At 38.8% G+C, this 27,953-nt stretch overlaps 1 protein-coding gene across 1 annotated transcript in view; it reads left to right on the top strand.

Annotated features, from left to right (window-relative positions):
• Window positions 1–27,953, top strand: part of LOC132397577 (piezo-type mechanosensitive ion channel component 2-like) — a 566,872-nt gene that overhangs the window by 485,053 nt on the left and 53,866 nt on the right. Inside the window, exons 32-37 of the mRNA XM_059976392.1 lie at window positions 770–873; window positions 5,073–5,171; window positions 7,142–7,229; window positions 11,268–11,345; window positions 14,756–14,922; window positions 18,093–18,292. Of these exons, the coding sequence (XP_059832375.1) occupies window positions 770–873; window positions 5,073–5,171; window positions 7,142–7,229; window positions 11,268–11,345; window positions 14,756–14,922; window positions 18,093–18,292 (736 nt within the window). The remainder of the gene's footprint in view (window positions 1–769; window positions 874–5,072; window positions 5,172–7,141; window positions 7,230–11,267; window positions 11,346–14,755; window positions 14,923–18,092; window positions 18,293–27,953) is intronic.

Genomic DNA, 27,953 nt, shown 5'->3' with positions numbered 1-27,953 from the left:
GTACACGTGTAATCAATAAATAACTTTAACAAAAAGTTAACTGTTTTTACAGCTCTTCTGTAAAGTTAACATTCATTGTCAGAACAACCATGTCTATGTCTAGATGTGCTTCCTTCATGTGCTGACATTCACTCAAATGTAAATCTGAAGACAAACCTTATGAAACAAGCTTGTTATGAATTGTGTTATGCTGAAATTCAGTGTTATTTTATGTTACTTATTGTCCAGATTTTGTCTTATTTAATTTCCATTGAAAATGCATGCTTCTGCATGGAGTATTTAGAACTGAAATTGAAAAACACAAGGCGAAAAATTATATTTCTAACAATCAGTCCACGGAATCTACATTTGACCTAACTTCAATTGAGCCTCTGCTTTAACATCTCACTTTCTTATCTACTATACTGACACAGAAATATTGCCAGTCTTTGCAATATTTGTTCTCTGTTTCTCCATCTTTTCTCACATTTTCCATCTGCTACTAGTTCGTTCTTAAGATCTGTCAACCTGGCTACCTCCTCTTGATTTCCTTGTGCATTCCTTGAGTTGGATACAGGTAACAGTTTTGGTAGATTAGTGCTGTATGTTCTTTACACTTGCTCTCTTTGGCATTATTGTCATGGCAAATTAAGAATTTTCCATCTGTTTTATTCATACCAGCTGGTTAAAATCAAATGAAGAAATTCATTATACCTTTTTGAAAGGTTAAATTCAATAGCCCAACCATTTCATTGTCTTTGCACCATTAATGTTATTTTCTCCTGCGTAGTGGTACGAAGTGGAGACTACTATCTCTTTGAGACAGACAGTGAGGAGGAGAATGATGAAGAAGTCAGGGAAGATGAAGAACTACCAAAGAAATCAGGGTTCCAGGTAATATTCTGGAATTATATAGCAGTTCATTTACTAATAACTTTAAAATTAAGACTGAAGGTCACTCAACATCCTACATCAGGCTATTTGAAGACTATTACAGCAAGCTGTTCCTTAACCATTCAAATAAATAACAGTAATGTATTGATCAGCCGGCATCTGAAAGTTAGATTAATGTTTTGGATCAGGAGCTTCTGCACTTCTTATTGGGGTCTAATGTTGTATTTGAGACATTGACTTTTTTTGTCTTCCAGATGCTAAACCATCTATTTAGCATCTTCTACAAGGCCAACAATTTTTACCCATCCCTCAAAACACTACTTGTCCACAGCTGGGATTTCCTGGTTTTAGACCTATCTGCTACAAAGGAATAGTGACATACTTCCATGTCAGGATACTAGACAACTTGCAGAGGAACTTGTAGGTGACTGGATTTCTCTATGTATGCTGCTCATGTCCTTCACTGTAGTGGCATAGATTTGGAAGGACTTGTTGAATTAGGCTAGAATTTCAGGCTTTGCTGAGGATTGTTCTATCCCCACTACTGCTGGATTACTTTGCCTTTACCTTCTATAGCAACAACATGAAACTGAATACCCATTCAGTTGTTAAAAATTCAGGCAAAAACTTACCTGGTCATATCTGAATACATGGTTAGTTTGCACCTGATACTAGATGAGTTTGGATAAGGAACTTCATTACTTCCAATGAGAGTATGAAGTCCTGCACATCAAACATTAACCTTTGCCTTGTTGGTGCTAACTATTTTTTTATTCACTTGTGGGATCTAAGCATCTCTGTGAAGATAACATGTGTTGACTATCCGTAATTGGAGGCACTGTGATTCCAACTTATCAGACCATGCAAAATATTGCTGTGCCATTGCTGATAACTGAAACCAGGCAGTGTAGGTATACATATTTATGAGGTGCATAGATAGAGTGAATACTAAGAAATATTTCCACGTAAAATTGCAGGGCACATGTGTAGAGTAAAGGTGAGAGGTTTAGAGGGGATTTGAAGAAGAACGTTTTCACTCAGGGTGGTTGCAATCTGTAAAGTATTGCTGAGTGTGTTGTGGAGGCATGTACTCTCACAATATTTAACTATCTAGTAACTAATTTAAGTAATCGAATGCCTCTTGACTGGCAATGGTTAAATGCAGGTAAATGGGATTAGCATGGAAACCTTCCTGATGGTCAACATAGACATGGTGAGCTTATTCTTCACTTCATTTCGTGCTAGCAGCCAAGGAATTGTTTGCAGTAAACATTGGAGTTTTCAAGAGCAAAGATAAGGCTACTAGAAATACACCTCTGAATTTTAAAGAACCCATGGAACTTCTCATGCTCTATCACTGTAATTTAAAATGTGGTTCAATGAAATTCTCTTTTGATGGAGGAGATGGGATTTGTACTATAATTCAATCAAAATTCAGGTGACAGAACAAGGAAAGGCTTAAGAAATTTCCCGGTGAAAAGTTTGGAATTGGAAAATTAAATCTTTGAAAATTCACCATACAGTTGTTTAAAGTAAGCAAAGAAAGCATAGTCATTTGAGGTTTCCTGATGACTTGTACGACAATGAAGACCTCTAGAAGTCATTGTCGTCGTCATCATCATCATCATATGACATGGGTGATCATAGTCTATGATCATAACTGTTCTTAGCCAGTTCTACAGAAATGGCCTTCTTCTGGGCAGTATCTTTACAAGACGGGTGACCCCATCCTTTAACAATACTCCTAAGAGATTGTCTGCCTGGTGTCAGCAGTCACATAACCAGGACTTGTGATATGCACCAGCTGCTCTTTATACACTCATAGTACAATATCTAATTGAATAAGTGAGCTCTTTCACAATGTTCCTGCTGATACCTTTCTTTGGAATAACTGACAAAAAGAAATGCATTAAATGAATAACATTTTTAAAATGTTTTACACATTCTATTGCAGCTATAACTTTTTAAATCACCATGAACTTAACTAGAATTTGGAAGTGTTTATATTGAGCTGGATGTCTTTAGGGATCTTAATGTACGCTGTTCTTTCCCATCTTCAAGTTAGACATGTTGTTTGCTTATCATAACTGTTTGTCACTTATTGCATCTACTTAAGCAGATAGACTGGGATGTAAGAATTTCTTCTTCCTGCATCAAAACATGAGAAATAAAGTTTCAAGTCAAACTCTATTTTCATGATCATAAAGTATGTGAAGAAGAACCTTAAATAGTGCTTACATCAACGTTGTGGCAGTGCTTTTAGATTGGCTTGTACACCTGATCAACTGTGACATAAATCCATGCAGATATGCTACAGATGGAAAGCAGGATTTTGTCAAGTCTCTGTAAAAATGCATTGTTATACTGCTGTGTGTATTTTTCTTATTATTTTTCTTTCTTCTTGATGCTTCTTAATGCAGTATTGTGCCAATTACTGGTAATACTTTTGTTTCCATTTTGCCAATGTCCAAGGTTAACTATATAGAACTTGTATATTAATCATTAACCTCTCAGTGACACTGATGAATTCTGTTTTGCAATGATTTATTTATAGGGAAAAAATGATTTTAATGGATTAAATTGAAGGATAAAGCTTTTGCTTGAGATCATTCACTGAAGTGTTGCACTTAAGGTTATTTCTGTCAGGTTTATTCTCTGATTTTTGCTCTTTTTTCGAGTTCTGCATTGACAAATGTAGTCAAAGTCCCAATGTGCTTGATATAGAAATAACAGCAGCAAATTTCTTAATAAAAGAGGAACAAAGATTTTTCTGATATAATCTGGAATTTAAACCACTCGATATTCAAATCTTTATTGTAGATTACATGCCATGGCTCTATGCCAATGTTTCAGCATTTTAGTTATTCTGATAAGCAACATGACAACACCATTAATACACCTAAAAATAGCAGCATTTTTCAGCACCATTCAGCTAAACTATTCATTTTAGTGCATACACAATCCACTTCAGCCTAATGAACAGATGAAAACTCCTCATCACCCCAAATTTCATCCTTTGTCCAAATATTAAAAAATGCAAAATTGAGGGTCCTATCGTGTGTCTTTTTTTTATTCCAACCCTCTTCCCTCTCCGGCACCAATTATATTCACTCATAACTCATACAACCCCAAGCTCTTTCCATCACTCATTGTAACTATACACTCCTCACCCTCATTGCTTGAATTTTGTCTTTCACCTAAAATTCCTGGACACTTTCAATGTACTTTTGAACCAATAGCAAAAAGCATCTTTAACATTGGCTTCCAATATCCACTGATATAAAATACCTCACACATAACGCTCCAACCTCAGACCTTTTCGTCCAATCCTGTCAGGGACGGGAGCCTCTTCACTGTACGCAAATGTCACAAAAGTTGGTGGTGCTGTGGATGTCAAGGAAAGTTGTCTTAAACTACAGCAACATATTAGATCAGGTGGAAAGTTGTGAGGATAGGCAGCAGATGGAATTTAATTCTAACAAAGGTGATGCATTATAGGGAGTCGAGTAATGACAGGATACATACGGTAGGTTGTTGAGGAATGTTGATGAACAGAGGGACCTGGTGTTCAAGTACTTGGTTCCAGGAATGGCTACGAAAGGTAGATAAGGTGATCAAGGAAGAGGCAGATGACATTCATATTTTCACAGGTTGGGGTATAGAATATAAAAGTTGAAAAGTTATGTTAGACTGCACAGGAAGTATTGTGTGTGGTTGCCACTTAATAGGAAGGATGTGGTTGCACTGGAAAGAGTAAAGAGGAGGTTCATCATGATGTTACTTGATTTGAGGGGAGAGTACTTTACAAAGAGAGTTTTCTTATATTTAACGGTGTTATGTTTTGGGGTGAAACCATTTGTCAGGTCGAAATGGATTAGTGCATAAGAGAAAAAAAAAGGTCCACTATATTCCACCTTATGACTTACTTATTACCTCAAATGTAAGGAGGAAAATCTAATTACTTTTCTATTTTAAATGTAGATAATTTAGAAATTCAAAATATTTATTTTCAGGAGAAATCTCAGCACTAATCCAAATCAACTTTTGCTATTTCCACTTCTTCATGTAAACCAAAGATAAATAACATCCCAGATGAATGTCAAACCTTAAAACACTAACATGAATTTTTCCTCAAAGATTTTGAACTAATTATTAGGGCCTCTCTACTAACAATTGCCTCACTTTGTCCTTCTCCTTAGAGAGCAGTTCGGAAATTTGCATCAGCCATGATAGCATTGCCAAGGTCTATCCTAAAACTGCCAAAAACCATACTTCAGTTGGTAGCCAGAGGTGTAAAGGTATTTCTTAGATATTCCATGGGTGTGTTCAGCCATTTTATCTCATTCTAAGATCTGTCATCTCACTTAATACAATAAACTCCCACTAGCTGGCAGTTCTTTGGTCATACAGCATTTTGAATGAAGATTTTTTTGTTTCAGAAATTGACTGAAATGGTTTAAAAAAATAAAACATGGATGTTAAAGCACAATGGTACAATTATCATGTAATATCTATTTATATCAGTGGAAGTGATCAGACAATTTGTTATTGCTGTCATCTCCTGGGAGTGCCAGTAAGTGGAATTGCAGTTTCCCTCATTAATCAGTATCAGTTTAGCTGATTGTAACTGGCTTTCCACCTGCATCTTTTACTTATTCTAAGATATTGCATAGAGAGAAGGGTAGTCGAAAAGTTGACAGGGAAAAATTTAATAACAAATTTAAAATGAAATTGAACTGAAGAATTATCTGGAAATATTATATATTCCAATCAATATGCAAGACTTTTGGATAAGCAAAACACAAAGCTAATCCAGAGTGCAACAATTACTGTAATTTAACATTATGTACTATTAAAGGCAAATTAAATACATTAAATGTGTAAAATCAAAGGCCATTTTTTGTGGAAATATCTATTTGCGAGATTTCAATGATATATTAAAACAGGTGTGACTAACTTTTAAGAAAATTGAAGAAAAAATTGGAGGTATGAAATTTGATAGTTTTTGTAGAGAGCAGTAATAGTATCTTCTGACTACTGATTAATTTTGTATATTTTTATGTTAGTGGTCTGGTCATCTTTTGGTTTCGGTATAGCAAAAGCTGCATGCCTTGCATTGGTGCTTGCTTTACACCGGAGTTGCTGTTTCGGGCTTTTGTCGTGCTTGCTTTGCATGTGTGTGTGTGCACACGACTGGTAACACCAACTGTGGGACGCAAAACATCGAGAAAATACTGTACATCACCAGAAATTATTTTTGTGTGCCAAAGAAATCATTCTTGAGGCAGAGGCTTACAGCTAACTGCAACTAAATCAGCGGTACCAATATTAACTTTACTAATTACTATCCATGCTTCTTAATCATCTAACAACTCCTCCAAATACGTGACCAAATTTTAGCCTCTCTTCCAACATATAACATTATTGTTCTTATATTTATGTGATGTTCTAATTAGGTATTTCATAAATAGAACGAGTTAGCTTAAAATCATTACATGATTACATTCCACTGTTTTTGAAGAAGCCTTGTGATTGAAATACTGTAAATCTTCCATGTGGATAATGAGCCTCTCTCTTTTGTGGTATTTAAACATCAAAAAAATAAGAAGACCAACAGCAGCCAAAATAGCTGGAAATGCTTGGAAATACATGTGAAGAGAGAAGCAGGTTTAATGTATCAGGCCGATGACCTTTCATCAGGCACTCTGTCAGTCAATGCAGATTGATGCTCTTGCACGCTTGCTCTAGAACAACCACAATAGAACATAGAATGAGTCTTCAATTTCCAATCCCACTTATTCTGTGACTTATGAGGGCAAAAGTGCCAGAATAATGCTGGTCTTTATACTGTGGAATCCTACCCACTATGTTCAAGTTGCACCTCCCTGATTTCAAGTCACTTGAAGACTTCATAATCAGCACTTCCAAATTTTACATGCCAATTTGTCTCAGGATACTTTGTGTTACATTATCTTATGCAAAGTAATATATGCATTAAAACTCTGATGATCAGTTTATTTTTTACATAAATGTAAAAGTTTATCATGACAGGTCCCGGAAAAAAATCTTCCTAAACTCAATAGTTCAGTTAGGAGTTTGACAATTCTAATAAAGAAATTAATTTGCCTTCCATGTTTTGAACCCACTGTGATACCAGTACTTTTATTCCATTTGTGCTCTATGCTTCATTTCCCTACCCTTTTTGTACTGAACTACATTTGCCTTTTAACTGTGATTAAGAAGCTCTGCAAAACTTCTCTCTCTGCAGTTCGTTTACCAGACTTGGATGAAAAATTCCAAATCGGCAATGAAGGAAAAAAGGAAGAAACGAGAATTCGGTAAAAGAGAAACGGAAGGTGATTTTTGATGCAATTAATTATACAGCTCTCCCTTTGCTGCACAACAAAATATGGACATTTTTAATGCTGTTTAATGCCCATTATTTATTTATCCCTGATCAATTGTCGGTAATCAGCCTTCTTGAAACACTGCACTACTTGTGATGGAAGTCTTCCCATGGTATTATTGAGTCAAGAACTCCAGGAATATATTCCCAAGTCCCAATTCATGGTGCTCACTACTGAATGCTAAATGGAACAGATATTTGGATTTTCATTAGTGCATCCTGGAAGTTGGTAATTGGTTAACTAGTATCTCCTGCTGTTCCAAGGTAAAGTGAAAAATTTTGTTTTCAATGCCATCTGTATAGATCATTTCATCACATCAGTGCTTTGAGGTAGTTTTCCCTTGGGGAGAAGAAATAATTATGTTACTGCACTCTTTAAGAATGAATGGAGGCGGAAGAAAGGAAATTATAGGCCATTTATCCTTATTTCGTTGATCAGAAAGATGGTTTGAGTCACTTAGTAATGATGAGGTTTCGGAGTACTTGTAGGCACATGATAAAATAGGCCAAAGTCAGCATGGCTTCCTTCAGGGGAAATCTTGCCCTACTAATCTGTTGGAATTCTTTGAGGAAATAGCATGCAGGATAGACAGAGGAGATTCAGTGGATGTTGTTTACTTGAATTTTCAGAAGCCTTTGACAAGATGCCTCACATGAGGCTCTGTGATACCATATAGACAAGAGACTATGATATTGCAGGAAAGATACTAGCATGGATAGAAAATAGACTAACTGCTACTGGAAGCAGGCAAAGAGTGGGAACAAAGGGGGCCTTTTCTGGTTGGCTGCTGGTGACCCCTGGTGTTCTGCAGGGATTGGTGTTGTGACCAATTCTTTTCAAGTTATATGACAGTGATTTGGATGAAGGAGTTTATGGCTTTGTGGCCAGGTTAGCGGATGATGCAAAGATAAATGGAGGGACAGCTGGTGTTGAGGAAGCAGGGAGTCTGCAGAAGGACATAGACATATTAGGAAAATGGACAAATAAATTGTAGATGGGAACCAATGCAGGGAAGTGTATGGTCATGCAGTTTGGTAGAAGGAATAAAAGGGCAGAGTAACATAAAGAAAATTCAAAAATCAGAGGTACAACGCGACTTAGGAGTCCTTGTGCAGGATTTTCTGAAGTTATCTTGCAGGTTGAGCTGGTGGTAAGGAAGGCATTGCATTGTTAGCATTCATTTTGCGAGGGCTAGAATATAAAAGCAAGGATGTAGTGCTGAGGCTTTATAAGGCATTGGTGAAACTGCACTTGGGAAAATTGTGAGCAGTTTTGGGCCACTTAACTAAAAAAAGATGTGTTGCAATTGGAGAGGGTCCAGAGGAGGTTCACCTGAATGATTCTGGGAATGAAAGGATTAACATATGAGCATGTCTGATGGCTCTGGGCCTATACTCGCTGGAGTTCAGGAGAATAAAGAAGGGACCTAATTGAAACCTATCGAATATTGAGTGGATGTGGAGAGGATGTTTCCTATAGCTGTGGAGTTAAAGAGCAGAAGGCACAGCCTCAGAGTAGAGTGGTGTCCATTTAAAACAGAATTGAGGAGGAATTTTGTTGGGGGATTTGTGGAATTCATTGCCACAGGCAGCTATATTCATTGGGTATATTTACCCAATGAGGTTGTTGGGTTCTTGATTAGTTAAAGTGTCCAAAACTATGGGAGAATGGGGTTGAGAGGGATGATAAAACAGCGATAATGGAATGGCGGATGAGACTCAATGGGTCAAATGGCTTAATTCTGCTCCCATGTCTTATGGTCTTAATAGATTGCAGTATAGGTGTTACTTTTTCAGAGAGATTGTAGTCCAGGCAGACAATATGTTGCAAGATGATGATGAGGTAGACTAAAAGGTTGAGAATACATCTTATCATACAAGTGGACTATTCAGTTGTTGTATACCAATGAGATAGAAGCTGCCCCTGAGCCCCGTAGTATGTGCTTTCAGGCTCTTGTACCTCCTGCCCAGTGGAAGGAGGGAGAAGAGAGGATGTCCAGGACAGGTGAAACCAGTAGACATTGATGATAATTTTGTTGTAGAAAATTACATTGGTAATAAGTAAAATAAAGTAGTATGAGCAAATGATAAATGCTGGGAAGTTAAAAAGCCTGAAAGCTTCTAAATTCCGAAGACCTGAAGTCCGATATCCCGGAATTTTGAATGGAGGTGGTGAAAGCTCTGATGATCATCTTCCAGCTTCTTCTTGATTCTTGATTCAATGTATTCAGAGTGTTTCGTACCCCGTAACTGGGTGTCTTACCAGCAAAGATAGAAGTGTCCGTTGGAGTCTGGTGATACTATTTTCAACAATATTTATTAGCAAAAATATACAAAATAATATCAATGCAAATATACAGAGAATATACATTAGCAATACTAAACCTAAAAGTGCGGGTATAATAATAATCACTAATGAAACAAGCTCTATCGTTGTCTAGGGGATAATGAATTGTCAGATGGAAGTATAAAGTTCAGTTCAGTTCATGCAGGCTGCAGTAGTTGTTTGTCGATGTGTTGCAATTGTGGAGAGAGAGAGTGAAATCGTGCGAACAGTAACAGCTATTATCTTGCCAACCTTCCTTTACGATTTTGATCCGTCGATGCGTTGTTGTTGTGGCCATTCACGTATGACCCCTCCGTCCTTTAGCTAGACCGTTCTTCTGTGGTGGACTCATCACCCAGGCAAGGGTGGACACACACACAAGCCCCCACTGGTTTCGCTACAAAACACTGTGAGTTAAAATTTAACGACCCTTCATTCAGTCTCCGATCTCCCACCCTGTCTTGTGGGGGTTCTGATGCTCACTAATATTTCTCCTGGTGCGTCTGAGGGGTGTTACCCCAGACCTCACTTTTATCTTCACTCACGGGGTCTCAGGTGTCAATCAGGTTGGGATGATGTAACCCATCAAACCAGCCCACTCTGGTTGTCCCCTGAGGGGTTTCAATGAATAGAGCAGTACCAAGTAAACAATCCTTCTCCAAAAGACAATAGCAGTAATCAATGGTTCCGTTCCTCTTTTGTTAGTAGGAGATATTCCACCTTAGCTGTGCCTCTCTCTCATTAACTTTCATGAGCTGTTATCAATAACAACTGCCCTGGCAGATTTCCTTTTGTCTCTCTTACTTCCTTGTTAGCAGCATCGAAACAGTAGCGATTTGCAATTTTCCAAAACGGGGGGCATGGGCGACTGCTCCCTTCTGCCCATCAGAGTTGTTCATCCTTCGTAACAATAGGAATTTATATGCTACATAGATTCCAGCAATGGGAAAAGTGACCCCACTGATTAAAGGAGAACAAAAGAGAACAGGAAACAGCAGGCCTGCATTGTGATAGGGGAAGGGCTGGAAAATATAGTAAGGAATGTAAAAGAGCTGGAGAATATAGATATGAAGACATAGAAATGGTAATAGAGCAGAGGTAAGATGGATTTAATATCTGATTTATAGGCTAGAGTTATGGTCTCAAAATGTGGAGTAAGTCATTTAAGACTGAAATGAAGAAATGTTTCTGCACTCAGAGGGTGCTGAAACTTTGGAATTTTCTATCCTGAAGGTCTGTAGAATCTCAGTCATTGAACAGTGAAAATATTTTTATGTACATTGCGAATAAGGATCAAGGGACACATAGCAAAGGGTGAGAAAATGGTATTAAAGCAAATCGTTGGCGTAGATCTTCTTGAATAGTGGACCAAACTGTAAAATATCCTCAATAGATGAGCTATTTCTTATTTAAGTTATATCCATAAGCTTCTTGGACAAAAATGGGATGATGAATGTAAGAGTATTATTCACGTATTTCATTGTTCATTTTAATTTCTTCTGAGACCAAGTAGTCATTTTAAGAATTGTCTATTTTCAAAGCATGATAAGGTGACTGAGGTAGTTTGAAAACAAATCCAGAGAAACTGAGTAAATTCTGGATTGACACTGCTGGAAGGGATTTTGAGTTTGCTGAGGTGTCATTCCACTTTCTTTTGTTTAGGTCACATTGCAATTGAATGTGAGGAGTCAGAAGAATTACCCACGCCAGAAGAAGTGCATAAACAATCTAATGGACCAGGTATGACAACTTTGCAAGAAGAAGGTAGACAAAATACAGGAATTATGTGAGTGCTCAGTCACAGGGAAAAGTTTCCTAATTATAACAAGTTACATCCAGGTTCACACATGGAAAAAATGTCAGGAATTCATATATGACAATAGTGCATGCAATGTCATCCTTGTTTCACTTTAATATATGAGACTCAATATTTGACCTGTTTCCTCAGTGGCCAAAGTAGTAGAATCATTGTGACCTAGAAAGAACTGTTTTGGCCTATTGAGCAATCTGTTCTTGCCCATTCCCATACGCTTTCTCCATTCCTGTATGATTTCCTTTTGAAAGTCTGAGCTTTTATGGAAAATGCTTTGTTATAACAGACCCCAAACTACATAATTTTCTGCAATAGAGTGCACGTAGTTTCCTTCAACTCAAATGTTGCTCCACTCAATCAAAATATATACTGTATGTCAGCTTAGGGTGAAAGAGTTCCAATCAAACTTCCAAATGTATATATAAACTTTTTGAGTCTGATGGTCCTGGCATGGATACTACTTAGCCTCCTCCCTGATGGGAGTGGGATAAACCGTTCATGAGCAGGGTGGATGGGATTCTTCATGATGTTATTGGCCACCTTTCTGTATGTCTATCTTTGATGGCACTTATGTTGGTACTGGTGATGGATTGGACAGTTTTGACTCCCTGTTATAGTCATGAAAACTCATGAGAAGGGAAAAATAGATTTTGAGATGTGAACTTGCATGAAGGGGAAAATACAGTAGATTTTGAGAGTGAACATTTTGCATGATGCAGTCCCAAGCAGACACCAGATTGATTGGAGGGATAAAGAGGTTAAAAGAAGAGAGCAGGAAGCAGTTGGCACATTTTGCATGCCACAGTCCTGAGGAAACGTTGGATTTCTAATAATTAGGCATTTTGCACAGTCCAGTTAAAAAAAAGTTAGCTTTAAGTGAGGTGGCCATTGTGAGAGTGGCCAATGTGTGAGTGGGCCTGTGTTGGAGTGGGGGGTTCAGACTTTGGCTCATCGAGGTTTTAGTGAGGAGCGGCGTAGGCCATGGGTAGATTTTTTTTCATTAGTTATTCCTTTTTCATTTCTTATTTCATATTTAGATAAGTGTGGATGCCGGGCAGGATAGTGGAAAGTTCCTCTTGCAGGATCTGGGAAGATAGAGGGAACTCCTGTGTCCGTAACGACTACACCTGCAAGAAGTACATTCAAATGCAGCTTCTACAGAATGTGTTAAGGAGTCAGAGCTGGAGCTGGATGAACTCCATCCAGATCATATGGGAGGCTGAGGGGTTGATAGACAGGACATACAGCAAGGTAGTTGCCCCCAAGATGCAGGACGCAAGTAATTGTGTGTTCATCAGGAGGAGGAAAGGGTATAGGCAGCCAGTGTAGAGTATCCATTCACCTCAACAACAGGTATACCACCTTTGAAAACCACAGCAGTTCAGTCTGGCTCTGTGGCTCAGAGGGAAGGGGGGGTGAAGAGGTGAGTTATAGTGATGGGGATTTGTTGGTTAGGGGAACAGAAAGGAGGTTCTGTGGATGAGAATGAGATTCCCCGAAGGTTTATTGCCTCACAGGTGTCAGGGTCAGGGAAATCTCAAATCCAGAGCATTCTTAAGTGAGAGGGTGAGCAGCCACTGGGTGCGGTCCATGTTGTTACCAATAGCTTGGGTAAGAGGAGTGATGATGTTCTGTAAAGTGAGTTCAGGGAACTAGGTGAGTAACACATACAAAATGCTGGAGGAACTCAGCAGGCCAGGCAGCATCCAGAAAAAGGGTACAGTCAACATTTTGGGCCAAAACCCTTCAGCAGGACCGTTTCCATAGATGTTGCCTGGCCTGCTGAGCTCGCCCAGCATTTTGTGTGTGTTCCTTGGATTTCCAGCATCTGCAGATTTTCTCATTTTTTCATGGAGTGAGGTGCTAAGTTAAGGGCAGAACCTCCAGGGTTGTGATCTGAGAATTGCTACCCATGCCACGTGATAGTAAGGGCAGAAGCAGGAGATTATATGCATTAATGTATAGCTGAGGAGCTGGTGCAGGAGGGAGAGCTTTAGATTTTTGGATATTCAGGGAAATAGAACCTGGACAGAAGGGATGGTTTGCACCTAAGCTGAAGGTTGGCTAACATCCTAGCAGGAAGGTTTACTATTGCTCTATATGGTGGTGGTGGGGGGGGGGGGGGGCGGGGGAGGGCAGGATTTAAACTATTAGGGATCCTGTTAGGGAATCAGATGGCAGACATTTGTGGAGAGAAACACTTTGCATTCAGTGATCATAATGCCAGTAGTTTCAAGGTAAACATGGAAAAAGATAGGTCTGGTCCTCAGTTTGAGATTCTAAATTGGATTTTAAAAAGGCATTTGAGGAGGTGTGATAATAAAGGCTCGCTCAATCACTAAGAGTTCAGAAAATTGGATAATGTATGTGACTATGTATTGAAAACAGAAAATAAGGAATCTTGTGCATGCATTGTAAGAAGTCAGCAGGCAGGTCCAACGTGTAGTTAAGAAGGCAAATGATACATTGGCTTTATTGCAAAGAGGTTGGAGTTTAAGGGAGATTTTCTTACAGTTGTACAGGTTATTAGTGAGGTCATCCAGAAGTAAACAGTTCAAGTCTCCTAACCTAAATAAAAGATATTGTAACATTGCAGAAGGCCCAAAAGAGATTCACTAGGCTAATTTCCGGGATGACGTGGTTGTCATATTAAGAGAGACTAGATAGTTGTGTTTGTATTTCTTGGAATTTGAATTTATTCAAATGTTTAAGATCTTAAGGGAGCCTAATGGGGTAAATATTATCAGAAAAAAACACTACAGATGCTGGAAATTTGGAGCAATGCACACAAATACATGTGATTAGAATATGATTAAAATTTGATTTGATTACAATATGCTTGCCTTCATTTCTTACAAGGATACCAGTGGCCAATCAAGTTATACTGAAGAATTAATTTACTAAGAGAAGATAGTGATGTGGTGTAAATTGTGTATTGAGAAAACTTACCTGTGGTTTCTAAATTAGAGAATCTCATTTGGAGTTCCATAGTTTCCATCTACAAAGAGGAGGAATGGACCTTTAATTCCATCAGACCTGTTCCTTCATCATGTAGATCACAAAAACTGGGTTTTAACGCCGTCTACCTGCCTTAGTTCACTGATTGCTTCCGCTCTTATCAATCACAGTTTTGAAAATTTCAACAATTTCATTAGATTAAAAATCTATGTGCTAAAGGTCTGCTTTATAACTGGATATAAGCACAATCGGCTGGAGAAATACTGCGGTTTGAGCAGCGTCTGTGAGGAGAAAGGAGTTGTCAATGACTGTTGCTCCAGATTCCAGCATCTGCAGTTTCTCCTGTCTCTTTAAATAATCCCATTCTCTCTGTTTCCAGATAATGTTTTCAAGAGGGTGTTCAATCTCCTGAAGTTCACTTGGGTCCTCTTCTTGGCTTTGGTGGATAGTTTTACTAAATGGCTAAATTCAATCTCAAAGGAATGCATTGATATATCCACTGTCCTGAGGATAGAGAGGTGCATGCTTACAAGAGAAGTGAAGAAGGTATGGAATATTAACATCATTTTGCTTCAAATCTTATTCAGCGCTTGTATTTAATATTACTAGGACTGTTGCAGGGAGACATTTATTCCCCATTCTAATTAGTTCAGATTCGAGTTATTTTGCTCACCAGTTTACTGGGACATATGAAAGGAAGTTGCCCAAGCACAGCTCACCCTGAGCTCATCATCACCTGAGAACTGCAGAACTCAGGTTGTAAGTAATTATACTTGGGATATAATAATTGTAATTTAAGTCATTCTGGATGCAGAGCACCATGGTAATTTTAAAAAAACACAAGCCATATTCAATGATTATTGTTCTAAGAGCCTAATTCTAATGTTATCTGTCATAAATAAGCAACTTCATAATATATTGATAAACATTTATGCAATTATCTTTTGACCAACAGGATACTACCTCTGTTCAGTATCTACTTATAACAAAATATCCTTTTGCTCCAACCATTCAATCAGTGTCCAATCCTCCCAAAGACTAATTATGCTTAGTGAGTTTGATACCATTACGTCAATCTCCAATCCTATTGTCCTTCCCTGTTTCTACTGAAGATTAAAACTTTGGGAACAAGCCTGTGGTCCCTCTGTGCCTCGGAGAACGTTACATTTAGAGCTAGGGGTTCTTTTCCAGTCTGCTGGATCAATGACAGAAATCTGTTTAACTATACAGGGATATCTGTCACATACTTTATATGAGCTTCACCAACATCCTAAGTACCAAAAAAAGGAAAAACAGCACAGATCCAAAAATCATGTGGCATTGTTGCCCTTTTCATCTTCACTCACTTCAGGATAATATAGGGATGGTTGGTAGTCCATCCAAGTGAGCACTAAACCAAAACCGTCTGCTTTTCGTGCTTGCTTGAGGCTCAAGTCTGGGCTTCAGTAAGTAGCATGGGGTAAGCTAAGTGTTACACATGGGTGGAGAATTTGCAGAATGCCAGCGTGTCAGGCAGCTGGCTGAGAATCACCTCTAGAGACCAGAGGAATGAGGTTTCAAATAGAACATGCCGTTCCTAGGAGTGAACATCACAAATAGCATGCCCTGTTCCAACCATGAAGATGCCATATTCAAGAATGCTCACCAAAGACACTTCAGCAGGAGGCAAAAGGAATCTGGCACATCCCTGTCAACCCTTAACCAATTTTTACAGATGCATTATAAAGATTAGCTTTATTCATTACATGCTTATCAAAGCATGAAGTGTGTCATTTGCAGGCAGCCTGTAAGTGTCACCATAGCATTCCCACAAGTTAGTAACCCTAATTGAAATGTCTTTTGAATGTGGGAGGAAAGCAGTGCACCCGAAGGAAAACCACTTGGTCATGGAGAGAATGTAGAGACTCCGTACAGAGGGCAGAGGAATTGAACCCCGATGACTGATTGCTGGTGATGTCACCATGGAAAGCATTTTGTATGGATGCATTACAGCTTGGTATGGCAACTGCACTGCAGGTGACTGCAAGACATTGCAGAGAACCGTGGATGCAGCTTGATGCACCATCAATAACTCTCTGAGATGTGAGGCGAGATATTGGCTTTTATTGGCTGGAAGAAAGAACAAGCAGCAACTGACCACCACACTGCATCCTGGAGACCGAGTCCAGGGTGGTGTCTCCAATCGCCTTTATACCGGGGTCTGAGGTCAGTGGGAGGAGCCACAGGAGCAGTCAGCCGAGGGGGGGAGGGGCTTGTCCAGATAGGTATATGTAGTTCACCACACAGCTCAGCACATTACACAAACCAGCCTCCCCTCCGTGGATGCTGCCTGCATTTCTCACTGCTTTGGTAAAGCAGCCAACACAGTCAAAGACCCCAGCCACCTGGACATTCTCTCTTCTCCCTTCTTCCAGCAGGCAGAAGATACAAAAGCCTGAAAGCATGTACCACCAGGCTTCAGGGCAGTTTCTGCCCCACCATAATAAGACGGGGAGTGGTTCTCTAGGTGGACTTCTGACCTCACAACCTACTTCCTTAATATTCGCACCTTATTATTTACCTGTATCGCACTTTTTCCCGCTGTTACACTTTATTCTGTATCTGGTATTGTTTTCCCTTGTACTATGTCAATCACTGTGTGATGTTCTGATCTGAATGAGCAGTGTACAGCATGTTTTTCCACTGTACATACATCAATGAATGTGTCAATAATAAGCCAATCTAGTACAATTCAGAGTCAAAAGCACAAGAATGCAGCTTTATGGTGTCAGTATTTGTTTATTATTCTCACAGGTACTGAGATCCAGTGAAAAGCTTTAGTTTGTGTGCCTCCCTGACAGAAATTCAATTTATAAGTACGGTGAGGCCATAAAAAGGAAAGCAGAATGCAGAATATAGTGTTACAGAACCAGCTAAAAGCTGTGGATGAACCAGAAGATGTGTAGTCTGGTGAGGGCTGGATCCATGGCATTCAGGACTGGTGATCCAGAACTGTACAAGAGGTTCAGGTACGACCCACAAAAGGCTATTTTAAGGGCAAGAAAAACAATTCCAATTGAAGTCAGAGTCAGCTCAGGCAGAGGTTGCAGACTATTACTTCCCACAAAGTGAAACTTAGCATCATGAGTGGCTGTGATACTTCACTCCCAGATGCCTTTATACACATTTTGAAAAGGAGAATAAAAGTATATCTGTGCGAATTCCGGAAGAGTCTGATTACCCTGTTATCTCTGTCTTTGAGATCAGCATCAGTGCAGCTTTCAAGAGTGTGAACACTCTCAAGGGTCTGCTGGTGTACCTGGTAGGGCATTGGAAACCCGCACTGGCAGGAGCGTTCAGGGACATCTTCAATCTCTCATTGCTGCAGCCAGCCGTTTCTAAATGGACAATGAACACGACTCACTATTTCATTTTGCACTACTTGCTTCATTTATTTTTATATATTTCTTATTTTAATTTATAGCTTTTATTATTATGTATTACAATGTACTGCTGCCGCAAAACAACAAATTTCATTACATATGCCAGTGATGTTACATCTAATTCTGATTCAACTATTTTTAAAAGGAATAGAGGAATCAAGGACTTCTGTAATGATTCTTAAGAACTGATGCAGATAGTTAAACCAACTTTTAAGCAAAATTTGTTTTCATCAACACATTGAATACAAGTTAATAATATGTAATTGCTAATTATCCTATGTCACTTTATTGCAGGGAAATGTTCCATGCCGGGACAGTATCCATAATTACTACAAGCATCAGATGAAGCTGAACAGTTCCCGGGAGTCAGGTCTGGACAGAAGTGATAATAGTGCCCGATGTGATGCCGTAGTTGTCCACGAAGGAACCCGAGAGCTGGGTGCTCAGAGAATGGACAGCACAGACTCTGGAGCCTCTCGTGACAGCTTGTCCAGGTAGTGGCTCAGGAAGAGTCATTCTTTTGTGTGTATCCAGCGAGAAAATACTGAATCATTCAATTCTGTCTAAGCTGATATGAATTATTAACAAAAATGCTAGCTAAAACACTCTTGAAGCAGATGTGCAATTGTGTGGTAATCTTGAACTGTATGGCGTAACCATAGACATCTGCGCAAGTACCACTGATTGGCCTGCCTGCTTAATAGACTTAATATTTTACATCACAAGAGATCCTGGAGAAACTGGCAGCATCTATGGCTGGAAATCAACAGTGGATGTTTCAGTAACAATCTTGCCCTCCACAGCCTTCTTTGGCAATGAATCCACTGATTCACCACCCTCTGCCTGAAGAAATTCTTCCTCAACTAAGTTTTAAATTGATGTCCCTTTATTCTGAGGCTCTGCCCTTGGATCCTAGCCTCTTTTACTAATGGAAACATTCTCTCCACATTCACTCTATCCAGGTCTTTCGGATCCAGTACATTTCAATGAGATACGCCCTCATCCTTCTGAACCCCATCAACTACAGGGCCAGAGACTTCAAATCCTCCTCATATGTTAAGTCTTTCACTCCTGGATTATTCTTGTGAATCTCCTCTGGACCCTGGCATTAATGAACACACCCAGTTCAGGCATTGACTGCTTGTGGTCGATCTTGAATTTCCATTGAGAATTGACCACTCTATAGTTCACCAATTCGGCAGGTAGTGCAAGCCAAGGTGCTTGTCAGCAGTTTCCTTTGAGAAGTTGGTGTCTTAAAAATGTAGATGCTGAAAATCAGAAATAAAACCAGCAAATGCTTAAGACAACTGGGGAAAGAAAAACAGACTTAAAATTTCAGGTCAAAGACCATTAATCAGAACTATGAACTGAAACACAAACTGTCTTTCTCATTCCACAGATGTAAAAGGGTAAAATGGTAGGCAGGGAGAGAATAGATTCCCTTAATGATCAGCAAGGTCATCTGTGTCTTGAGCTGCAAGGGATGAGTGCAATTATTAACAAATACTTCTCACTGTGTTTACTGAGAAAATCATGGTAGCTCAAGAGATAAGGGAAACACGTAAGAATGTTTTGGTGGACATTCAGACTAACAGGTAGGAAGTCTTTGCACCCTTATAGTGCATTAACATGGATAAATCCTCAGAACATGACAGAGTGCATCCTCAGACATTGTGGGAAGCTAGAGATGAAATGCTAGAGGCACTTGTAGAGATAGCTGCCTCATCATTAGCCACTGGAGGGAATTATGAGAGACAGAATCTGCCAGCATTTGGATAGATACAATCTAATTAGGTGTAGTCATCATGGCTTTGTTAGTGGAAAGTCACGCTTGATAAACCCTTTAGAAGGTAGATGAGGATAGAGCAGTGGATGTTATCTATTTGGAATTTAGTCAGGCCTTTGACAAGGTTCCTGATGGTAGGCCGGCCTGAAAAGGTAGGTCCCATGGAATCCAGGGAGAGACATGGTAGTTGCAAGGAATCATTGGCTTGGAGATGAGAAGCAGAGGGTTGTTTCTCAGAATGGAGGCCACTGATTAGTGGTGTGCCTCAGGGATCAGTGATGAGATGCTTGCTATTCATTATTTATATAACTGAGTTTAATACGAATGCACAAGACTTGATCAGCAAATTTGCAGATGACACATGTAACCCTCTCACTGGGGTTCATACACCTACTTGGCTTGTTAGCTACCTCTGCTAACAGCCACATGTCTCAGTGATGAGAGTGCCACCGTCCATCAGTAATATACACCCAGGGTCGGTATGATTTGGGGTTCAACCAAACAGGAATATTGGGATGTTCCGATAAAAGGAACCTCGATTTGAGCGAATGCTGTGTGAATACTGCCTATACACAGTTATCGATAGCCCAGAAATGACAGATCTCTCAAGAGTATTGGCCCTTCTTCCTTGGAGCCATTCATCTGCAGAAAGCACTTCTTGAAACAGGGACCCTCCTTCCAACGGCATTCTGCGGCATCTTCCCTTGTGCCCCACTCTGCATTTCCCACCAAAGCAGACTACAGTCCTTCGGAAATCACTTCCCACCCAGCTCTGTAGAACCTTCTCTACATGCCACAATATTCCTAAGGCCGGCAACATAGTTCCTTATCTTTAGCCAAAGACAAAACACTCTTATCAGCGGGATACACTGCTTTTGCAGAAAAGTGCTAAAATAAAATACTTCACAGCATAGCGGTAGAAATCTTAACCAGGGCATTAAACACAGTATTAGGAGGTGTTGCTGAAAGTGAAGAAAATGATCATAGATTACAAGGGGATCTTAATCAATTAAAGAAGTAGGTCCAGGAGCAGCAAATGAATTTCAGTGCAAACAAATGTGAGAAGATGCATTTGGGATGGCAAGTTAGCATGAGACTTATACAATGAACGACAAGGCACAAGATAGTGTAATGGAACAGAGGGACTTGCGAATACAAGTATGCAGTTCTTTGAAGGCAACATCACAGGTATTGTGGAGAACAAGAAATTTAATAGTGATATAAGTTGTTGGTGAGGCTGCATTTGGTGTCCTGTGCACTTTTTAGGTGATCCAGTTATAGGAGCAGTATGGTTACACTGGAAGAGTGCTGAAAAGGTTTACGAGAATATTGTCAGGACTAGAGCCTAAGTGAAAAGGAGAGGTTGGCCAAGCTAGATTATTATTCCTTGGTATATAGGAGAATGGGAGGGGGGGGGGTGATCTTTTAGAAATGTTTAAAATTATAAGGGACATCAATAAAGTGGATGATGACAGTCTTTTCCCCAGGGTAGGGAAGTCTAAAAATAGAGAATATACTGTAGGTTTAGGCTGAGAGGGGGAAGACTTAAAAGTGACTGAGGGGCAACTATTTCACGCAGACAAAGTAGTTGAGGCAGGTACAATAAGAAGCACTTGTATAGGTACTTGGAAGGGCAGGTCTTGGAGGGATATGGGCTGTAAATGGGAAATTGAGACCAGCTAGCTGGGCGTCATGGTCAGCATGGACTCAATGGGCCGAAGGGCAGGTATTCCTCTATGAATCTATGACCTGACCTATTTAATGTTTCCAGCACCTTTTGTTTTATATAAAGAATTTTGTTAGCTTTATTCTTATGAATAAACTTAACTATTTGGTCTGAAGTTTTATACTAAATTCCATAATACTGGAATGGTCCAGTTCTTCGATTCAGTTTCAAAAACAGACTATGAATTGCTTCTGTTACGAACCCCGTAACTGGGTGTCTTACCAGCAAAGATAGGGGTATCCGTTGGAGTCTGGTGATACTATTTTTAACAGTATTTATTAGTAAAAATACACAAAAATAATATCAATGCAAATATACAGATAATATACGTCATCAATACTAAACCTAAAAGTGCAGGTATAATAATAGTCAATAAGAAGTAAGCTCTATCGTTGTCTAGGGGATAATGAATTGTCCGATGGAAATATAAAGTTCAGTTCAGTTCATGCAGGCTGCAGTAGTTGTTGGTCACTGTGTTGCAATTGTTGGAGAGAGAGAGAGAGAGTAACAGCTATTGTCTTGCCAACTTTCCTTTACGATCTTGATCTGTCGATGCGTTGTTGTTGTGGCTATTCACATATGACCCCTCCGTCCTTTAGCTAGACCGTTCCATGGTGGACTTGTCACTTATCACACAAGCCCCCACCGGTCTCGTAGCGTCTCTCCTGGTGCGTCTGTGGGGTGTTCCCCAGACTTTACTTTTATCCCCACTCACAGGGTCTCAGGTGTCAATCAGGTTGGGATGATGCAACCCATCAAACCCGCCCCCTCTGGTTGCCCCCTGAGGGGTTTCAATGAATAGAACAGTACTCAATACACAATCCTTCTCCAAGAGACAATAGCAGTATTCAATGGTTCCGTTCCACTTTTGTTAGGAGGAGACATTCCACTTTGTGTATCTCTGCGTTGCCTCTCTCTCATTAACTGACATGAGCTGTTAATCAATAACAACTATCTTTTGCTGTTATCTCTCTCATTTCCTTGGGATCAGACCCGAAATAGTAGCGATTTTGCGATTCTCAAAAGGGGGGGGGTGACTTTGCACCCTTCTGCCCATCAGAGTTGCTCCTCATTCGTAACACTTCATTTGTAAGTATCTCAAGATGTGTGATGGTTGTGTAGTGACCTTGAACCTTGACAAGTCTTCACCAAGTGATCAAGTAATTTGCTCTACTTTGGCATAATTAATGCAATTAAATCAATGTTCCTTTGACCATTGCCTGAGTTTGAAGTTGTTCAAAAAAAGCCTTACTGGTGCATATGGCTACCTTGAGCACATTTCCTTCCAGGAAACCACTGCATCTCTTACATCTGCAGATTGATTCAGAATTTCAGTGTCTCAAAGCCTACTCGGAATGCTATTCCACACATGTTGCATGGGAAGAAATACCCTTCATTAGAGAAGCACACCATTTACTGTTGAAAATAATTGTGCAAAGGAGATTTGCAAAACCATTTTCAAACTTTAACCAGGTGACCTTGACGCATTTGACATGACAAAACTTTTGATCCCAGCCTCTTCCTACACCTTAGTACCTCAGTGCGAGTGGGGTAGTCACAGTGTTTGCTGCATTCGTTGCATCTGTTGTGTTCAACAATTGTGATGCCTTCAATGAGGATGGTGCTTTCAGTCAGTTTTACATTCAGTGGGAATGGTGTAATGACACCCTTTGACTGTACCTTCTGTACTATGCTATGTAGTGTTAAATGAGGTTGGCGCATTTATTGATGATCATTGATCATGCATTCAGTCAGGATGCAACATTCTATGAATATGGTGCACCAAATTTTTAAAAAATGGTTTCAAGGAGGCTGCTGCGTTAAATACAGAGTAAGTATGTGTATCCTTTCACTGACCACTAGCTGGTACTGGAATTAGTCCTCTCTCTCTCTGCATAAGCAATATGAAGGGGAGGTATTAACACTTTTCACTGATCTGAATTTCTATAGTCTTTGGAGGCTAGCACACTTAATAATAATAGTAATAATAATAATAGTAATAACTTTATTTATAAACAGGAGAAAATCTGCAGCTTCTGGAAATCTGAGCAACATACACAAAATGCCAGAGGAACTCAGCAGGCCAGGCAGCATCTATGGAAAAGAGTATAGTCGATGTTTCAGGCCAAGACTTTTCATCAGGACTAGTCCTGATGAAGGGTCTTGGTCCGAAACGTCAATTATACAGTACACTTTTCCATAGATTCTGCCCGGCCTGCTGAGTTCCTCCGGCATTTTGTGTGTGTAACTTTATTTAAAATGCGTTTTTCATACAGATAATTTAGTTCAAAGTGTGTTACAATGGGATAAAAGTACAAACATAAAAATAAAATAAAAAGAAACCTAAAAATAAAAGATAAAGTGATGTTTGTTAAAAGCAAGGTTAAAAAATAGGTATTGAGCTGGCATTTAAAAGTGTCGACAGAGTCTGCATCCCTTACCGATTTAGGTATTGAAATCCACAGTTTACAAGCGTAGTTCAAAAAAGCTGACTTGTCATTTATCTTTTGAGGGAGTTTGTTTAAATTTATGAGACCGGCAGAAGACCTGAGAGCCCAACCAGGATTATAAAACAAAAACGATTCTAAGAGGTACTCCAATCCCAGACTACTAAGCAGTTGAAAAACAAGTAAGATAACTTTAAAATCGATTTTAAAGGATACAGGAAGCCAATGCAGAGAAGCTAGTATGGGAGCGATATGTTCCCTCATCCTGATTTTAGTTAAAAGTGGTGTTTTGAATGAGTTGAAGTTTATCTGTAGATTACTTCGAAAGGCCACTCAAATGTGCATTGCAGTTATCTAGCCTATTTGATATAAAGCATTATTTTTCCCCATCATTATGTGACAGAAACAGACATACCTTTGCAATATTTCTTAAGTGTAGAAATGCTGCTCTGGTCAATTTCTTTATGAGGGATTTAAAATTCAAATCTGAATCAAGGATAACACCTAAGGCTTGTTCCTTCTGATTTTACAAAGGGAGACAAATTCCCAAGTTTATCAATAAGTTTATCTCTTTTGGCTGTGGGAGCAGCCAAAAGTAGAACAGTCTTATCGCAGCCATCATTTGTTTGGTGTAGTCATACCAGAAGTCAAAGACAACAGGATGTTATCATCAAGCTCAAACTGGGATGTACAATTGCGTGTCATCTACATAACTGTGTAAGTCAAGTTTAAGCTCTTTAATGAGGTCTCCAAAGGGGAGTATGCATAAAGAGAAGAGTGGGGGACTAAGACAGCTTCCCTGACCAACACCAAAAGGTACATTGTATCTCTTAGAAAATTGGTCTCCAAGACGGACAAAAAAATTTCCCCAAGGTATATAAACAAAACCAATTATGGGCATTACCAAAGAGGCCAACCAGTTGTGAAAGTGATCTGAGAGAATATTGAGGACAATTGTGTCAAAGTCAGCATTTAGATCCAGCAGAATTACAAACGTAGAACTGAGACTCTGTTGGCATCAGTGCTGAGCCCAGGTCACTGACAACTTTGGCAAGAGCCATCTCCATGTGGTGGTTTGCTGTAAAGTTCTTATTGTAACTTTTCTAGAATATTGTTCTCATTCTGAAAATTTGTACAGAGACATCTAGCCTCATAGCCTCTGTAATACTTTGTCAGAACAAGATTATTCATCACACTGATTATTATTTCCATTGAAACTCTGACTTATCAACATAAAATATTTTAAATACAATGTAGTGATGTTGCATTCTTAGATGACATTTTGTCCCCTACAAATAGCCCAAATGTAAATGTTACCACAGAAACTTATTCTACAAAAGCTCAATATTTACATCTGAAGAGGTCCATATATTCAACAAAATACATAATTCCAAAGCAGCCTTTCAGTGTTCCACTGCTGTATCTAATTGTTTCCTAAATGCTTCCAGGTTTTCTACTCTGTGTTGATCACTCCAGTGGAAGAACAATTTCCTGATATTAGTGTTAAAACTTTCTTTAACCATCTAGAACATGCACTCCCCAGCCCTTTTCCCACTGTTAAATTTAAAACAGTAATTTAGATTAATCTTTCAATATTGTTTATCTGCCCGAATAAGGTGGTTTCTTGTTGAAATTGCCAATCAACCTTCAGTAACATTTTGAGTCTCATCACCCTTCTAATGTGCACCCCTGTGCTTGGCTCCCACTGCTATTTTCCACTTATTTCTCATAGTCTAGTCACAGAATAATATAACTGACAAGCTGTCTATTTTGTTCGGATTCTACTTTTTCAACTGTATTTTGTTGACTTTGTTGACGTGTTGACTGCTCTTTTTACTGGGACCTCCAGATCTTTTTCAATTTAATCCTCAGTTACATTTGCACTCTTCATGAAAAATCATGTTGCCCAACTTTCTCTTTATGAATGATACTTAACACTGATTTCCACCAACTTGCCTCGATATTGATATTTTCATGGAATTAGAGTTAAAGTTGGGGTGATGAATTTTAGTTATCTAAGACCCTTAAATGTTTTTTTCTTAAAGGATATTAGCAAATGCCCTTGTGTTATAGACTGGCATTACATTATGCTAGTCTCCCTTATCAGCTCAGTGGTTTGACTTAAGCCTATTCAGCTTCTTCAAATGTTTATTAGGGGAAGGACATACTGATTGTAGGATCTCTAATGAATCCTTTAATCACTCAGTATATTAAAGAGTACAAGCAAGTGATGATATTGCAACCCTTACAGTCTCCATCTTAACTCAGAATTAGTGTTATTATCACTGACATGTTGTGAAATTTGTTGTCTTGTGGCAGCAGAACACTGCAAGATATAAAAATTACTATAGGTTATAAAAATAAAGAAATAGTGCAAGAAGAGGAATACTGAGGGAGTGTTCATAGGTTCATGGACTGTTCAGAAATCTGATGGTAGGGGGAAGAAGCTGTTCCTGAAATGATGAGTGTGGTTATAAAATCTTGCTTAAACCTTTCCAATTCTATTTCCTTAAGATCTCTTGAAGAGTTTGTGACTTTACTTGTGAATACACACATAACTGAGCATCATTTGTGGGTGCAGATTTCCAAAGAGTCAAAACCCAATAAGAGAAAACATTTCTACCTATCTTGACCCATAAACTGGAACTCAAGCTCAAGATTCTAGCTAAAGTAAATAGCCTCTATCCTAGCAAGCCCAAAGAATTGAATGCACTTCAGTGGTGGTAATTTGCCTTCTATACTGCTGGGAACATAAGGACTATTCAGCATAATCGCTCCTGAAGTGACAGCATCTTCTACCCAGATATCAGTCTAGTGAACCATTTCTAAGGTATCATCCTTGCATACAGAAAGCCAGTTTAGTCACCAATTTCTTCTTCACCATCCTACCTCACAACCCTCCATCCATCCACCACTTAATCTTACATTCCACTCCTTTGTAATTAATGTTAACAGTTCATCAGCTCTCCTACCTGCTTGGTCTACCTGCATATTAACATCTGTGATTGATTTTTTACTTAGCTGTTTTATTCTTTTTTTTAATAATCTTTTTACTGAGTTTTCAAATAATTACAGAAATAAAAGAAAATATATGAAAAAAATATATTTACCCTACCCCCCTCCCCTTAACCCCTCCCCCTAACATCCCTATATAAAAAAGAAAGAAAGAAAGGAAAAAAATAAAGAAAGAAAGAAAGAAAGAAAGAAAGAAAGAAAGAAAGAAAGAAAGAAAGAAAGAGTGCCTGGATATCGGAAGATCCCCACATGCTCCATGGAGTTCATAATAACTTTAGTATATATATTTATTTCTTTCCCCAAATAACCAATTATTTCATCTTTGGAGCACCTATATATTTAATCCAGTCTTTTGTAAATAAGGGCGCCAAATTTTCAAAAATGTTTCATATTTATCTCTTAAATTGTAAGTAATTTTTTTCAAGTGGAATACAGCCATAAATTTCCTTCTTCCAACGATCTATACTTAAGTATGTATCCGATTTCCAAGTAACTGCAATAGCCTTTTTGGCTACTACCAATGCAATTTTTATAAATTCTTTCTGATATTTATTCAATTGATCTTGTAGTTTAAGTTTTATTTGCATGTCATCTAGGTGTGATCATAATGAAAAATATTTTATGATTAGATTTTGTGTTTTTATTTATGTTTGGTGACTTTCAGTTTTCTTTAATTTAACCATCCCTTATTGTTTATTTTCCTTTACTACTTAAATTTGTTACATAACATTATCTCAGGACCAAATATATCTAAATTCTAATGAGCACAAGGAAAATTTAGCCGGTGCAGCTGGACAAAATTCAGTCAGTTTTCTAAGTGTTTCTTGAGCTAAACACCAACTTGAATTGTACCTTATTTACATCAAACATTGAAACAAAGAAGAAAAAACAGTGTGATAATTCCAAGCAGGGTCCAAAAGCTTTCGTACATTCTTTCTAACTTACTGTGTGATATACATTCAGATTATGTATATTCTGCACCTGTCTCTATATCCTCCTGTTCAAGTGCATTGCACCTGATCTCAATCCTACTCTTTGCCTCTAAATTTCCATTAGACATTTGGCAATATGGCTTACAGCATTAAAGGATTAAAACACTCATTGTACAGAAAAGGCCATTAACAAATCTGAGTCCAATTTACACCGTGCCTGACCTTCCATTTCTTTGAACATTCAGGTGA

The sequence above is a fragment of the Hypanus sabinus genome, chromosome 1 (assembly GCF_030144855.1).
Source record: "Hypanus sabinus isolate sHypSab1 chromosome 1, sHypSab1.hap1, whole genome shotgun sequence".
NCBI classification, from domain to species: domain Eukaryota; kingdom Metazoa; phylum Chordata; class Chondrichthyes; order Myliobatiformes; family Dasyatidae; genus Hypanus; species Hypanus sabinus.
Note: the sequence above shows the minus strand (reverse complement) of the source record. Positions and strands in the feature narration are given on the sequence as shown.